At 47.5% G+C, this 17455-nt stretch overlaps 1 protein-coding gene across 2 annotated transcripts in view; it reads left to right on the top strand.

Annotated features, from left to right (window-relative positions):
* Positions 1 to 2440: 2440 nt before the first annotated feature.
* LOC119457518 (transcription factor collier-like) overlaps positions 2441 to 17455 on the top strand; it is a 117742-nt gene continuing 102727 nt past the window's right edge. For both annotated transcript variants that reach the window (XM_037719115.2, XM_049665139.1), the window contains exon 1: positions 2441 to 2710. In XM_037719115.2, the coding sequence (XP_037575043.1) occupies positions 2445 to 2710 (266 nt within the window). In that variant the 5' untranslated portion in view covers positions 2441 to 2444. The remainder of the gene's footprint in view (positions 2711 to 17455) is intronic.

Genomic DNA, 17455 nt, shown 5'->3' with positions numbered 1-17455 from the left:
CTGATAGGCATGTAAATCTTGAAATGTTATGTCTTGTTTGAGTGTGGGATATAGTGCCGTATATTATAGGCGAAGCCGTGGCAAGGTCCGTATCATCGCCTATATACGAGTACACACTGAATGCATGGGCATCAGGCGCTAATATTGCCTTATAAAATGCGCGTTTACACAAATGCGTCGCCTTGATGCGATGCGCCGCCCATGCATGGAGTTGACACTGCAGCGCGCGTCGGGACGCGTCACATCTCGCGCATGCATCGGCTGCTCCCTGTGATGTGATCACATGATCGATTTCGCCGGTGGCGCTTCACGAGGCCCTTTCTCGAGCATACATGTTAGCAAGTATAGCCCTCGCGTACACAGCATCTGCGATATATAGGCCTGTGAGAGACGATCCCCACCGTACGCATGGATGCTGCATGGAGCAGGCACCATGCATGGCTAAGCGTTGCGAAGCGCAAAGTAAGGCTGTTCAAATTTGGCAATTTTAGCCGTGTATCTTGGACAGGTATACTGCGTTGAAATTTGCAACCAATATCTGATATCTGTGAAACCGCGCGATAGTATTTCACTTCATATGATGCATTGCCATATTAGCATTAACGAAGCGGGAATAGTCCCGCTATAGTGCGTTTCGGCAAACCATGCACAATATTGCACATCGGCAGTTCGCATGCTTTACACTTGGCAACTGCAAGGCTTAAAATTATACAGTCAGAGCGAGCGCTAGAGCGAGTTAGAATTGTTGCTGCTTAATGGATTGCCGTCTCTAAAGGAACCCGCCGCGGTAGCTCAGTCAGCTAAGGCGTTGCGCTGCTGAGCACGAGGTTGCGGGATCGAATCCCGGCCGCGGCGGCCGCATTTCGATGGAGGCGAAATGCAAAAACGCACGTGTGCTTGCGTTGTAGTGCACGTTAAAGAACCCCAGGTGGTCAAAATTAATCCGGAGCCCTCCACTACGGCGTGTCTCATAATCAGAACTGGTTTTGGCACGTAAAACCCCAGAAGGAAGAAGAAGAAGTCTCTAAAGAAGGAATTCCGCTCACAGCTGCAGCCGCACCTTAATTGAACACGCAGGAAGAAAAAAAAGGAGGGAGCATTACGTAACAAAATTGAAACCAGCCCAGTCGGCTCAACACGTGATCATGTTCCGGTAATATTTAGTGTATTCCACCGCCGCGGGCTCAGCGCACGCTCTTGCAGAAAGAGAACGGTTTATACAGGACAGCAACATGCGGCTGCCGCACTCACACGCTGCGACGATGTATGCGCAGCAATAAACGACCGAAACTGCGCAAGCACATCGGGAGAAATTGTGCGCACAGCGGTTGGAGAGAAATCACCCTAACGAGTGCGCATCGGTTGAAGCCTATACCGGAACCCAAGAGTATTTGGCCGAGCCCGAACGAGCAAGGAGGAAAAACTTTTTCTCACTCCATGCACACCGCCATGCAGCCGAACGCATGGTCACGTGCTGGGCCGACTTTTAGAGAGAGAGAGGATGACTTCACGGGGCTGGCTGCGTGTCTTAATACTCCCTCCTAGTTTATTTCCTTCCCCCTGACCTTGAGTACAGAACCTAACAAAAGGGTATCGTTAGCTCGCGAGAAGACAGGCACTGGACGTTGCCCATAACTCTGGGGTCACTTGTCGGCTGCAATCGTTCTAATGCGAACAGCGGAGTGTGTAGTTTTTGTGCGACCTATAACAAAAATCCAAAGCACCTGAAGCTATACGACGAACTCTAATGTGCCGCGAACAACGCTCGTGGCACATTGTACGAAAATAATTGCAACGTCTCAAAGACGAAAGACAAGGAGGAATAAGAAACAAATGTCATCGAAAGAAAAACTCTCGTAATGTTTCCCGTTTGACAAATAAGAGCAAAAGGCGGTTAGAAGCTTCGGCTGGATCTAAAGCGGTCCCGTAAACTACACCGATCGAGGGGTGCCGAGTCACACTTACGAGTCCACATTTTTCTCGCACTTCGGACCGTTCAAGAGAACGAGCACTGCGCGACGGACGCCCTGCGATTATGCGAAGGTTGAGCGTCGATGCGAGTGCACAGCGGGGCAAGCCAACCTTCGAGCAAAACGAAACCAACTGCGTACGGCAAAAAGCCGCGCCACGGCAAGCCGGACTGGAAGGATGCGGCGATCGTTCCACTCGCTCGGCCGGTGGCGCCATCTGCGCGCGGTGTCGCCAAGGTGCCTACCTGAGAGTGGCGGCGTGCAGCAGCGGCTCGGCGTCGACGCGAGTGCGCGCCGGGACGCAGCGGCGGCAGCACGTGGCGCGCACGTGGCGCCCGCGGGCTGCCATTGGGCCGCGGCCCAGTCCCGCCCCCCGGCGGCCACCCGGCGCGGGGGGCGGGGCGCTGCCGTCACCTGTTGGCGGGACGCCCGTCTCCCCCCCCGGTCGCGGAGGTCTCCAGAGGGGGCAGTCCTATGGGAGGCGCCTGTTACGGGCCGCGTGTGTGCTCACAAAAGCGGACCCCCGGAGGTTTGGCGGAGTCAAATCGGCCGGTCCCGGCGCGCTGTCAGGCGGCGCGCTCCCCCGGGCCATGGCGGCGCGTGGCAGCTGAAGGCACGTTTATGTTCGGCCTACAGGACGCCGCGGGCCTGAGGGGCCCCATGGCCGGCCTCAAGGAAGAGCCCCTGGCGCCCCTGCGCGCCGCGGGCTGGATGCAGCCGGCCATGCTCGACCAGACCAGGTGAGACTTGTTGTTGTTGCCCGACTCATAGCGCACGACGACACAGTGTGTGTGCAACGGGATATATATATATATAGCTATATATATCCGGATATGTATATATAGCTACTATTAGCGAATATATATATATAGCTACTATTGTCACCTGCGACTGTGCGTAGCATCCTGGAAATAAGCAACATTCGTTCACGTGCCCGGATCACACGCGGAGAAGCCGTAAGAGTCCGGAAGCCTCGCCAATACCGTCTGCCGCACTGCACCTTTTCTGCAGCGGAACCATGTAGCAGAACTAAAAGTCATCAGTAGGTTACGCGGCCTCGTTAGTTGGTGGCCGTTAAATCAAACTTTTGTCGTAAATCTTTAATGACAACATGACCGAGATTACGTTAACCTATACAGACTATAATGCTACCAATGTCATTCCACGTCAGAGAACTGCCGGGACGTTACTTTATAAAGGCATCTTAAGGAGGCTTTAATAACACCCCCCCCCCCCCCCCCCACACACACACACACGCACACACACTTTTTATTTTTTTCCTACACATCAAACTGCATTCTAGTTATAGTTAACTGCGGTACCGCTGGAGACATTGGAATTAATCAGCCTTCAAGCGTGCTGTTCTCTGCGACCGCTCATTCAATTACGCGCGCTTTATTTATACGCCAACCCGCCCTCCACTCCTGCCAGATGCTACCTGAGCATGCGCGGTGCTCATTAGCTTTCGTGGAGCTGGCACCTTACATTTATGTGGTAACTGTAACCGTCAACACTGTGCCAGGACGTTCTTTTATTTAAAACCGTTATAAATCGACGCCTCGCATATTAAAGGTTGTGGATGGTATAAATGGGCGTCGTGCCGATCAAAATAATAATAATAATAATAATAATAATAATAATAATAATAATAATAATAATAATAATAATAATAATAATAATAATCAAACAAGACGCTTCAGATGAGGATAGGGAGTCGTTACCGGAGCCGGAACGTCTTGTGTATGTTTTGTCGTTCGTGGTCGGCGTCCATTTTTTTCACCTGTGGCATGATTATTCCCGACCATACGAGCTTTCGTCAAACCCTTGACGTTGTTAATAAGAAATGCCTGCATTTCTTGCGTTGTGCAAAAAATTCACAGTATAAATAAGGAACTGCTATGTCTTGTTCTGTTGTTGACTCTTTATAGCTATATAAGCGTTACCGAGATGACCACCTGCCACTTTCGCGTATGCACAGGCTAATCCATCACGCACGTGAGCGTGAGGATCGAGTACCGCAGATAATCCGGCCGCCCGCGCAAAGCTTCTTGGTGATAGACGCTGATAAATGTGACGCTGTAAGCGCAGCCGCCAAGCGTTTCAAACGAGGGAAAGAGAAGTGTTTCTGCAATTGTCAGTCGCCAGCTCATCGTATGTTGTGTGCTATGCGCATCACCTTTCGCGCGCGCCGCTCAAATACCGATCACGCAGACTGCAGTGAGTGCACGTATATCTCGACTATGTGTACATCATGAATGCCACCAAATGCAAATAAGTGCACGTGGACATTGCAAACATAGCTTCAGGCCGCTATCATAGCCAGCGGTCGAGGCACCGCGGCACACCCCTGCCGGGAACTTGCTTGCTCCTGTTGGTCTTTCCTTCTATGTTTATCTTATTTTATTTATTTGTTCTTAAATTTTATTTTGTTCATGCACGCCTGCTTGACGGCACAGTCTGGGAAAGCCCATTTATCGCGCGCTTGTGCTCGTGCCTATTCAAAAGTGTCAATGAGGATTGGAACACGGGAAAGAGCGAGGACCCTTGCGATGGTGTATTCGCTGAGAACGGCGTTGATTCGAGACGGCGATGGCAGTCACACGGACGTCATCATATTTTATGCGACCAATGCCGTGCCAGGCTACGTGTTGTGTCACATCATTCGAATTGCCGCGAAGACCCACAGGTGTGAATATCCTTCACCCGCGTGTCGCATTGACCTCGTGGACATTGGACTACACGGCCATACGTATATAGGAACGGATTTTTCGTTTCCTCCGAGAGCGTCTCATGCTGATGGTCGGCATTTTATCGTAAAGCATGGAAATCATTGGGATTACAAAGACAGAGAGATTCTGAAGAAGAAGAGGAGCTATTTTCTGCAACCCTTTAGGGAGCACGACTCAGAAGCTCAGAGGCCATATTATGCATGGATCGTCTCATTTTCCATTATTTTTGTTATTCGTCAGTATACGTATACCACTGCGTTATCGCCACTATCAGCAATTTGCTGGAAAGGGTGGACAGGAAATGAACAGAATGGATGAAAAAGATTCTGTGTGGTCCACGTGCTAAAATCTATACAAAGAGAGAGAGAGAAACTAAGTCGTTGATTGCGATAGCGGTCTCGTACACTCTTTCTCTCTTTCTTATTTACTGCGCGTCCTTGCGATACGAGAACGGCTCATATTTAACTCATGAGAAGCTATTATATATATATATATATATATATATATATATATATATATATATATATATATTGCCACGTGCGTTTATTTCGGCTTGAAGCTACGCGAGCGGTGTCGCTTGACGCGTTTCGATCTTGGACGCGAAAGGTATAAATACGGGACGTAGGCGCGCTTGCTGCTTTCGCCGTTACCGAGTTGTTCGCTTCCTTTAGCAGCTTTAGGGCACAAGTTCGCCCAATAAACCCTCTTTAAGTTTACCGCCGACGCAGTGTCTCTTTCTGTCTGCCTGCATGCGTGTCAGGCAGCTCAGCGTCACCTACGTGACAATATATATATATATATATATATATATATATATATATATATATATGAAGGTATAGCAGTTCTTTGGATCCGGTGATATATAGATATAGCAAATCTGCGTTGAAAAACACAAGTTTATTTCGATGTTTCAGCCAGATCTCAAATAAACCTGCGCTTTTCAACGTGGTCATGCCCCCCCCCCCTCAAAAAAAAGAAAATATCACACACACACACACACACACACACACACACACACACACACACACACCACACACACACACACACACACATATATATATATATATATATATATATCAGTCGTTTTCTAGACTGCCCTCTTCCCATGTGGAAGTTTTGCCTTACATTTAAGAGAGTCCAAAGTGGTTAATTAATCCTAATTACTTATTAGACAGAAGAAAGACTATAGTTAAAGTTTATCCAGAGATCTGTCAAGAACACGTTGTTAGTTGCCTTCCTCTACATGTGTACATGACTGTGCATATGTGTAGCCAAGCGATAAAAGCTTGCGCCATAGGTGTCATGCACTCACAGATATATCGCGGCGGCTGTGTGCTTATCCATTCAAGTGCGCGCCCCACATCTATAGCGTGGTTTCACTGTCCAGTAAACGCTCGCATGTATCTACCTCAAGTAAGCGCCACTGTCTATAATGCAGCCGAGATGCTCGATATGCGCCGAGCGACAAGTATACACACACTGCAGCAACTAAGCTATAGCGCTCGATTTTCAGTCAAGTATACAACCATAATTGTATGCGAGTGGTGGTCGCTTGATAAGCAATACCAACATATGGTAAACGAGGGAACAGAGGGCCCGGATTATCAGTCAGATAACAACCAGATGGTGATACAAAGAGAAGCGCCGTCTTAACACATACACTGTAAAATAATTTGCACCCTTGTTTACGCTTAAGGGTGTAAATTAATCTGCAGTGTATACCGTGTGATCTATTTCAACGGAAGCAGAGCTCGAGGCACAAACGTAAAGTGCCTCGAGCGGGCACTCGCGCGGCAATTTTGCGCGTATTCGCGGGCTTTTTTCACGCTCGAAAAAACACTTTTATGTAGCACGTATTAAGCAACAGAAAGCTGCATCGGGAGCTTTTCATGCTGCTCCAGCAATTTTCTCATTGACACTTTTCATCTAATTATAATAACCGAGAAGTTGATTAGTTCATTAAGGCTTATTGTGTAATTAGGCGGAATGCAAAAAAATAATACTGAGTATCTCAAAGCGACGGGTAACAACTTTACCTTGGTTCTGCATGTCCAGCTACGTGGCATTTGCATATTTTAAAGTTTTGCCTGGTGCATGATAGTTGGGACACCTTGTATATATATATACATACGCGCGTGTGTGTGCTTGAAAAATGACGAGACCTGAAACAAAAATCAAACAATGTCAGGCTTCAATTTATCAGTTTCAACACACGCCCTGAAGTATGTAGGAACTAGAACGTTCGTTAGTGCGACCTTGCTGAATAATTAGTGGCCGCTGCAACATGACCCCCTCAGTCAGTGTGGCTTGGTTATATGAGAACGCCGCTGCTGCAAAGTCGAACTCGAGCTGCATGAAACCACCCGAGAAAAGGGATATTTTCATATTAAGGTAATCACTAGGTATAACTTAATTGCAATCGAACGGAGTTCCTAGAGGCTAAAACAACAACAACAACGACAACAATAATATAAGTTGTCTCTCCATTCTTGTTGCATATTAGGCATTTACATCTAAGTGCCTCGATCGGCTGAGCTTTTCTATTATGTACAAGCGTGAAATATCAGTCTGCGCTGGGTAGCGTTCCATTGCACGCCTTTTCACAGGCATTTCTAAAATAATAATAATAGAGTAAAACCTCCTTATAACCAAGTTGAATGGAGAGCCATAATTGATTCGTTATATCAGTTATATCACTTTATTGCAATATACCGGGTGTTTCAGCGAACACTTTCAAAAATTGTTAAAGGTTGCCTGTGGCAGATAGCACAATTCTAGTTAATGAGCTGGTCTACTCGAAGAGGCGGACATGTCTTGCAGAATACATTGAAATGCATAATCGACTAATTAACAAAAATTCACTAATTAAGCTTTTACTAGAGCTTTTTAACCTAACCTTATGGTTCATATTGCAATTCACAAACTCTAGCCCTGGAGTTCGCAAGGCGATCCCACTTGGAACAAATTTTCAGGATGACACCAGTTTCGAGATATTAATTCCCGAACTTTGCGGAGAAATGCATTGGCGTTACTGTTAATTTCTTAACGAAACGTCGTTCTATGCGTTGAAGCGCAAAAGTAACTCAGTGCCTGATTTGGCTTCGAACAGTACTGTTCGAAGCCAAATCAGGATGTTGAGAACACTGCGTAATGGGGAAAAATCACTGCCCTTATAATTATTGTCAAACTCTTTTGATTTCATTCCTTGCTGCCTGATGTATACCATAGAGCTGACTTCCTGCCGGTTGTGCTTATCCAATATCGCGCGCATCACAATGCACTTGCCGCAAGTCGCCTATATACTTCTGTGTGTACGTCTCTATACAGCTACTCCCCCGCGGCTATACAGCGGCACGCGTCTGACATTAGGCTTTTTTTACCTTTTTTTTGCCCGCCCTCTGCAACTCTATAAACACAATAGGTTCACGTGCTTGCTAACTTCTTTAATTCATCCACTTTGCTGTTGCTATAGCGCGGTTGTCAATGTATACAGTCTGAGGTCATACCTTTCACCTTTTATACAGCTCATAAAACAAACGTGATTTCTTCAACACAACTTGCCCGCGCTTCTGCGTGGACACCGTGCGAGCGGAAGAGCGATGCCTCCGACGGTATACGCGTGGCCGCTTAACCCAGCAGCGCATGCAAATCAGCGCAGCCGAGCGGCTTAATATCACCGCGAGAAGCGCGCTGATCTCTGCCGGCGCCGTCGGGACGATCGAACGATTATTCCGGCGAGTTTTTTGTATATCAAACAAGCATTAGAGGACCTTATACATCTGCTATATATACTGCACTAAGTCCGATTAAATCTGCTTAATGCACGGCATGCATCTAATTAATGCGGACAGAGGTATATAGCCCGGCAGGTGCCGTTGGCGCTTTGCGCTGACGTCGTCGCTTTATTGTAGTCATTCCGATCGAGTTGTCAGTTTCTAGTTGCTCGGAAACAAGCACATTTCACACAAAAAGAGGCTTCAACCCCTGCGTGGAACTCTATAGCGGCCCGAATTGTGCAAAGTGGGAAACTGAGCCCCGAAATTCTCTATAAACCACGGATACAATAGGTGGTGGCAGCTTCCCCATAAATAAAACAAAAAAAATGCCCTTAACAATGCATGGTACCCTATATACTATAGCTTTGGTGCACAACTGAAGAGAGAATTGGATGCGGCGTGTGATGCTTTCAAAGTGCAAGGACCATATGGCAACTAAACAAGCATCTGAAAGCAAAGGGGAGTGCAGCCGCGAAAGTGCGCTCCCTCCGATGATATCGGCCGGCAATCGGTGGCACCACACATGCGGCGGACGTGATTTGCATGCTGCGCGCGGGGTCGGCCATGCGTGCTCCCTGCAGAGCCGTCAGGAGTTGGGAAAGTCCAGCATAGGACACTGTGATTGTCTATACCTCGTGTGTTTACGCCGTCGCTCTCTGCTGGAACATGGACTTTTCAATGAGCAATGTATACCACTTATTCTGGGAGTGAATTCTTTCAAATCAATCCTTCTCCATGCACACTGCTGTCCGTGCGTGCAATCCCTTTGCAGGTATTTATTTATACGCATTACGTGATGGAACGTTGATGATGGGGTCTAGCATATATAACGTCATATACACATTCGATAACGATGGCATCTGTTTCCTCGTACTGTCGTATAATCAAATGTGGTATGTGATTCATGTGATTCAAATACGACCGCGAAAGCGTGACTGATTTGATCGATATATTCATGTAAAATTAGAATAAACACACACACACACACACACACACACACACACACACACACACACACACACACACACACACACACACACATATATATATATATATATATATATATATATATATAACAATTGCTATAAGATTATGCTACCGAATCGCGCGTTTTTTTTTGTTTTTGTTTTTCAAGCTATGACGATATCGTTTAAGGCAGTATGTACGCGCGCCTCTCGTGACGCGTTGTTCAACCACTTCTAACAGGCTGTTGGAACACAGCTCCCCAGGTTGAGCGCGCCAGTGTCTGTCGCCTCGCTCGAGCAACGGGAAAGGACGTCTCGCGCCGGCAATCGCGTTGAAACGCCGCACAGCTGTGTTTGCCCGCCACTTTGCACGTGATCTAATTGACGCGGCTCAATAGTGATTCAAGCGCCGGTGGCTGCCCCCAATCCACCACGCTCATCTAGACGTGAGCCGAGTACGCGATCAGAGGCATCGTCACGCCGCCGATCTGTGCACCTACCTATACTTCTTTTTTTTTTCTTTTTTTTTTTTCCTTCTTTGCGGCGATTGAGCATACATTCAAGGTATGTGTATACGAAAACGTTCATTGCATCTGCGGAAATCATCCTTTGCCTATATAGTGATCCCGCAATTTAAACTAGGTATACATAAGTACGCTGTCGATTATGAGCCACGCGTTTGCTAGCGGGCACCTGATGTGATGTAGTCAAAATTATTTAGCCTAAGATTATTTATTGGGCAGCTTACCTACATTTATGGTTACCTCTGGGACGCCTTGTGTTCGATCTTTTGCGTTACACAGATCGATCACGTGGCAAAAAAAAGAAAGAAAACGAAGCAGTACTTCTTTACGACGACTATCCACGCATGCAAATCACATGCGCATCCAAGTGTGTAGCGCATCATTTGCGAGGCGCGTACTGCAGCCAAGCTCCTCTCAAGATACGCTCCGCCCTCTAGTGACGCCTCAGCGGAGTCCGCGCGTAACCACGGGCCCAGGTTGGCGTCAAAGAGGATCATTCAAGAGTGGCTCATACCCAGTGGCACATATGCCAAAGTTGGCGTCCAAGAGCTTTCAAGAGCGGCACATATCTCCACGGGAAGGGCCCACATTTTTAGACTGCACTACCTGCGGGATCGGCCCACGTTTTTGGTCAGATAGATAGATAGATAGAAAAAAAATATCTGGTCTGACAATGCCAAGAATGCTATTTACATTTAAGAAAATTGTGCAGAAAGCATTGACGATGATTGTAAATATTATAAAGCGTATAGCCTAACGCTTCCAGAACGCTATTCGCCTTATTAAAGATACTTTTCTGTTACTCATATTGCTCACAAACTTGTGATTTCGTGCACCTTGTGACATGATCGTGTACGGTTAACACACCTCGAGTTTTCTGTTAGATACCTCCAGAGTGGGCGAAGTCGACCTATGTTGCTATAAGAAATGCGTGACTGGTGGCGCGCGATCAAACCTCTGTCTTCCAGGATGTGCATCCCAATGCTCTAGCCATTAGGCCACTATCACCCGCATGCTTCTCTCGTGCCTATAAGTCTCTCTTTCAAACGTGTGAGGGGTACACGTCATGTGCCAGATTCTCACATTCTTCCCTCGTGACAGCTAACGATTTGAGACGCTGTGTTAGACTGCGCTGCCTTCGGTATCGACCCATGAAAACGGTTTGATTCTAGCAACGTAAACTGATGAGCCTTAGAAAGTTATTGGATCTTAAAAGGAAAGGTCATGTCGGGGAAGATGACAGGTACGTGTTCATTTGAAGGATTATCAAACTCGAACGTAATGATGTTTCATAACGATACATTGTCTTGGCTGGTGCCTGGAACAGGTTCAATGTGGAAGAGTGCCATCATCTTCATTATAGAGGTGTGGCGGGAAGTTAGTAACCACCCATCCCGTTCTCATATACTATGAGGGCAACAAGCAGGAATAAGCGGTTGTAGCACGACGGAACCATACTATTTCTGCCATCTGTCAGTTGTTTATCAGTTGAGTTTTTCTCTGTCGTCAGTTATTCACTTCAGACGAGACTGGCGGATGCCGGTTCCTTAACTTGTATTTTGATGTGCGAGAAATTGACTCCTCGCAGTATGTCATCACGAAGTGCCCAATCCGCAATGAGTGGCGTTTCGCAACATTGTTCAACAGAGAATGGACGCTTTATGGGCCTAACTCAAGAAAAAAGTTCAGAGCCCATCCCCTGTCGACGAAATGAGGGTAAGCGAAGCTTGTTGCAAGACGACGCTATCGCAGGCGTTCCACTTCGTTTGCCCTAAACTCAGGGCAGGCGGCTCTTCGCTGACGTTTGGCCTCAACATCGTGCTCCCGCAACTCGGGGTTTCGCCTGTGCTTCGGAATTAAGCCCTCACGCTAGAATCGGCCCTTTGCCGAGAGAGATCGCGGCGCCGTTGCTCAAACGCAGCCTGCTCCTCGGCGGAACGCACCACGCGAGGCCTTTCCATCCGGGCGCCGAAACTATCCTGATTGGTCGCGCGCGTCACGTGATCCGGCGCCGGCGCAGCTTTCCCCCCACCTGCTCTTTCTTTTTTCCTTCCTTCCTTTCTGTCTTTCTTTCCTTCTTTCTTTCTTTCTTTCTTTCGTTTCTTGTCTGTCTTTATTTCTTGTGCCTGGCTCATACCCGCATATCCAATGCGGGTATGAGCCATAGTAGTTATAGCGTTACATCACCGGCGCTGGCTAGCGTATACAAGCTTCGCTTGAAAAAAGCCTGTATGCTTCGTAACCCCCTTAGCTATTAATCTTGTATGCAACTATGGTTCCCTATATGGGGCGATCATTTTTGAGTTTTCCGGAATCTTTAAAACTCGCCTGTGGCAGATAACATAATTTTTGTCCTTGAGCTGGACTATTCGAAGAGGCGTACGTTACTACAACTAAAAAATCGAAAAACATATTCAACTAATTAACCAAAATCTACTAATTAACTTCTTAATTACTTTATTACAATTACTTTAATTACGAGTGCACTTGCGGGCGGCGCAAGTGCACTTGGCGAGAGTAACGAGCCGCGTCCATATATATGTAATATTCCAAGAGTGTCATCAACAGAAACTTGTTTTATTCTTCTTCTACTACTTCCCTTCCCAGTAAGCGAAGTTCTTGTAGTATTTTGTAACGTCTATGTCGACGATATCTTAGTCTACTCTAAAGATGAAGCTTCACACGCTGAACATTTGATTTCTGTTTTAATCGCACTGAGTGAAGCTAAACTAAAATTTAATTTTAAAAAGAGGAGTTCTTCAAGGCAAAAATTACATTCCTTGGACGCGTTCTGGACGGATTTACTAAGAGCACTAAGGAAGAGTCCGTATAGAACGTGTACGACACAAATGAAGAAGCCAGACAATGTACACGCGCTCAGAGTTTTTCTTGGGCTCGCCGGATATTTTAGAAGCGTCATAAAGGACTTCGCATCACGAGTGAAGCCGTTGATAACTTGCTTCAGAAGAACACAGATTTTATTTGGACCGATGAATGCGAAAAAGCGTACAATGATTTAGTGTCAGCCATATATATGGTCAGACCCGGTCCTCACGCTGCCGGATTTTACTCTTACCTTTCAACTTACCACAGATGCTTCTAACTTCGGCGCAGGTGCTGTTCTGTACCAGCGAAAACGCGCAAGTATCAGCGAAAAAGGAGCTCAAGTTGTTGGCTACTTGTCATAAACATTTACGAAGGCAGAACAGAACTACAGCACAACAGAGAAGGAGGCATTGGCGGTTGTGCTAGCAATTAGGTATTTTCGGTCTTACCTCGAAGGCATAAAATTCTAACTATTCACTGATCATCAGGCGCTGACCCATTTGCTAAATATTTCTCAACCAAAAGGAAGATTTGCCCGCTGGATCAGTGAAATTCAGCAGTTTGACTTTGAGGTGGCACACAGAAGCGGACAAGAATTGTCAGATGCTGACGCACTTTCTCGGCTTCCAGTAATCAGTAGCTTTGAGAACGAGGAAAGTGTGAACTCGCTGAAAATGTGGGAAGGTACACAGAGCAATTGATGCCCATAGGAGGAAAGTTTCATGCGCCAGCTACGTTGGCACGAAAAATTGATGAGCTGTACCACGACAGCCTAGAGTCAGGAGGACACGATGGGTTTTGGCGAACCTACTACAAATTGAGACGAAGATTTACATGGCCCGGCATGAAGAAGGATATTGGTGATTACATCAGCTCCTGCCATGAATGTGAAATCAACAAGGCCATGTACAAGCAGAAAACGGACTCTATGATATTTCCACTTCATGCAAAGGTGCCATTTGAGACAGTTCGTGTTGACTTCGCCGAGCTAAAGAAAAAAAGCAAAGGTGTAAAGAAAACGCAGCCTTTTCTAGTGTGCATTGACGAATGCTCAAGGATCGTAGCTGCCAAGCCAGGAAGGGAGAATGCACAAACTGTCATAGCGCTACTGAATAGAGACCTATTTCAGGGATTGAAATGCGTAGTGTCTGACAATGGGTCTGCGTCCAAGAGCCAGGCTCTCGCAAAGTGGGCACAGGAAAGGAACATTGCTCTGAAGTTTCCAGCCCATACCACCCGTCAGCCAATCGGCTGGCAGAAGAGGTCATACGAGACATAAAACAATTTATAAGTATGTACCCGGGATTCCTGCACTCGCATATATGCCGAAATAATAAGCCATTTTGGCTGGAAGGGTGTAACCGAGCTGTCGGTGCCGCTATCGCCAGCAGCATCGGCCCAGTACGGAAAGGTGGACGCTGAGAATTGGTCAGGGAGAAAAGAATAAACTCCCTGTCTCTCCTGTCTTGTATTCCGTCTCACGACACTGCAAAGCATCAGCTGGAAGGATCGTGGTCGACTCCACGAACAAAACACTCATTTTTTCTCTATGCCCGCCTTGTCTTCTATAATCGTCTAAAGCCACTGGCGGAAGCATTGAGGAGAGTTTCTCGACCGTCTTGTGCTCAATTGAAAGGAGCATTGTGTTTGCGCACTACAGCGTTCTTCTGCCTTCACGCTCTGCAGTGCTGTCGCCGACAGTCATTTCGGGACAATAACGCTCACTTTACCCCGCCAATCTCCAAGTGCTTAGATGTCATCCTGCCATGCAACCGGGTCCGAATCGCACACTGGTGCACGCCCTCTCGAAATGACCAAGCAGGCACGTGCTGGCCGCTTTCGGGGGAGTCCACCGTGTAGTGCCTGCGACCCTGCGCTCGATCCATCATGCGCACTCGGCAGACGTGACTGCAGGCGCTCCGTATAGTCAAGGCCGGTAACGACCACTCGATGTAGCTGGGATTACTCGGAAGAGGCCGTCGAAGGCGCGCGTCCTCTGCGGGCATACAGGGTGTCCCAGCTAGCCAAGCTATTAAAACTGGCACAGTACGTATGCGGTTATGGGACCGACCGTGCCCGGTCACGAGTTCGGTTCCGCTTCTAGGATATTTTTTTCTGTACTAATTACCTGGCTAAGTAGATGTGAATGAATGTATAACGTTTTCCGGATTAAGGGTGTGACTTTCGGTGGGAGAGCTGCGAGTACAACATCCCACTCAGTCGCTTTCAGAGCGCTATGCCCTGCTTGGTTATTTTTTTTTTTTTCGCGCTTCACTCGTAGCGCGCGAAATACGAAAAGAGCCGCATGGTTACGCGACCGCGACACCAGCGGCCTGGAAATTGATTTGGTAAAACTATCCCCGCTCATTGCCTGTCTCGATCCGCCCGGTCATCGGCTACGATTGCCACGCGGAGCACGTTGCTCGCCATCAGCGGAGGTCAACAGCTTGCCACTTCAAGGCGGGCGCCGAGTTCTTTCACATCACTTAATTGTTTGCTGCGACATCCTGTATTGTGCTCGCCATATCGAGCCCTCAAAATGAATGAACCTTCACTTATGGAGTTTACCCTAGTAAGTAGGCAGCGAAAAAGCGCTAAGGACAAAGTCATTTAGTGGCACACTCGTGGGCAGAGTAAAGCGTTTCGAAAGCGTCTGATATCGGAATCAGCAACACGTTACACTTAGTGCGATACCGCTTTACTGTTACTTATACCCCGACTCGAACTCCGCCTTTGAGATGTGTCAGTGAATCCAGCGTTACGCACCCCGTGAAAAATATACAGTATGCTAGAGAATGAACCAGTAGAAAAAGGAAAAAAAAAGTAATACACTACGTCACTTTTTTTTTTTTTTTGCTATTGCCACAACAGAACGCAAAACTCTGAATCCCAAGGGAGCTAGAGAAAGAGGCAAGGAAGGGCAGCGAGGTTAACCAGACACACGTCCCGTTTGCTACCCTGCACTGGGGGAGAGAGGGGATATAGGGGCGAAAATGAAGAGAAAGGAGGGAACAGAGTGACAGAGACCGCTAGTGGCGCGCGCACAGCTCTTGATCGAAGGAGCACACCAAATCTATAAATGGTTACAGCGAGACACCTGTCGACTTCCAGTGCTGTACCAACGCGCTCGGAATAATTTCGCATGTATTCATGCTGCCTATTGAGCGACGCTAATTAACTTTAATTTTCTATGCCCTAAATTCTCTGATTGCGGCTAGTATTAGCTATTTTAGCTGTTTTCATCGGGTGGTGGCACATTGTAATGGTGACGCGTAAAAATAAACTTCCTTAATTTTATGCAGTCTCGATTGGGATCTGACGTCCCAAAGTAAGGCTGCGGGCTTATCAGCGCCTCGGGCTTGTTTTAAATGTAAAAGCTCCCAAAATTCTGGGAGCACTTGTGCCAAGAATTTGTGTGCAGCGCGGTTAATTTGGCGGGAAGAAAACTGCAGGAAGCAGACGGGCCGACACGCTCGCCAATAAGACCTTTCATTGTCAACGAGCATTTGGAGCAAAACGTTATTTCATTTTTACGCGCTGATTTGGTTCGTGTATACGCCGAATATAGCGGCTGTCAAAAAAGAGGCGGCGTGTGCTATCCTGCACCACGACGCTCTATCTGCGAAAGGGACCTCCGGCGAATGAATTTTTAACGCAGACGGCGCAGTGGTCCTCGACCGCTTCGGCGCCTCTGCGTTGTTGGCTCCTGATCAGCTTTCTCGAGCGACGGGGATGCGATGCACTAAAGGTGAACAGCCACACACGAAAACTGCAGGCCCTCCCTTGTCGGGTTGCCTTAGAAACGGCGATGTCTGACTTGAAGCCTAGGAAAGATGAACCGCAGTCAGCCAGGGGGAGGGTTGATTCTCGACGCATCGGTCACTTTTCGGCAACGAGGCACTTGGCCACGTGAACATCGCCCAACTTGCCCCATCCGGTGTCGCCATGCGGTGAAGACGTTCAATGCGAGGAGGCCTGACGCGTTCCACTCACGACCTTATCTGGTGTGGGAAGGTTCGGGGGCGTCAACGACGGAATTGTTTTACACCTCCTGCAAAATGAGATGTACCAACACGTGTTTGTAGGTGAGATTGTCCGGCGGATGCCTTTATCTGAATTGTTCACCGCGTGAACAAAGTCAAGGTGTATAAGGTGAACTGATGAAGGTCATTTAGTAGCCAAAGTTCTACACAGCGGCGGCAACGTTTTGGTTGACGACCGTGTCTTTCTGCAAAGTGGCAGTGGGGGGAAAATAGTTTTATTTTTCTATTTGGTGTTGCATTTTCTCTGGTTAACGGGGTTGAGCGCCAATTTAAAGGGGGGGGGGGGGGGTCCAGATTAATAGTAACTTACGGCAGATCCATCGCACTTGCTGGAATTAACATTTATATAAACTTCAAGCGTTTATCGAAGCGTGATATTTCAGTTCCATGTGCTACGCGCGAGGAACTGTTCCCGTTCTTGTCCCAGAAGCTTTGTGTCGTTTGACTTCCCCATGGCAACGCTCACGTGTCCGTGTTCTGCACCGCGTTTGGCAGCATATAGCGAATGCGTCACCCACGGATTACATTACACAATCTCCAGTATAGGCCCACTTTTGATTACGCTACCTGCATGATCGGCTCACTTTACTCGGCGAGAAACCGTCGCAACAGACACGCCAAA

This window comes from Dermacentor silvarum, chromosome 1 (genome assembly GCF_013339745.2).
Source record: "Dermacentor silvarum isolate Dsil-2018 chromosome 1, BIME_Dsil_1.4, whole genome shotgun sequence".
Lineage (NCBI taxonomy): Eukaryota > Metazoa > Arthropoda > Arachnida > Ixodida > Ixodidae > Dermacentor > Dermacentor silvarum.
The sequence above is the reverse complement of the archived record's forward strand: the minus strand, read 5'-3'. Positions and strand labels throughout refer to the sequence as shown.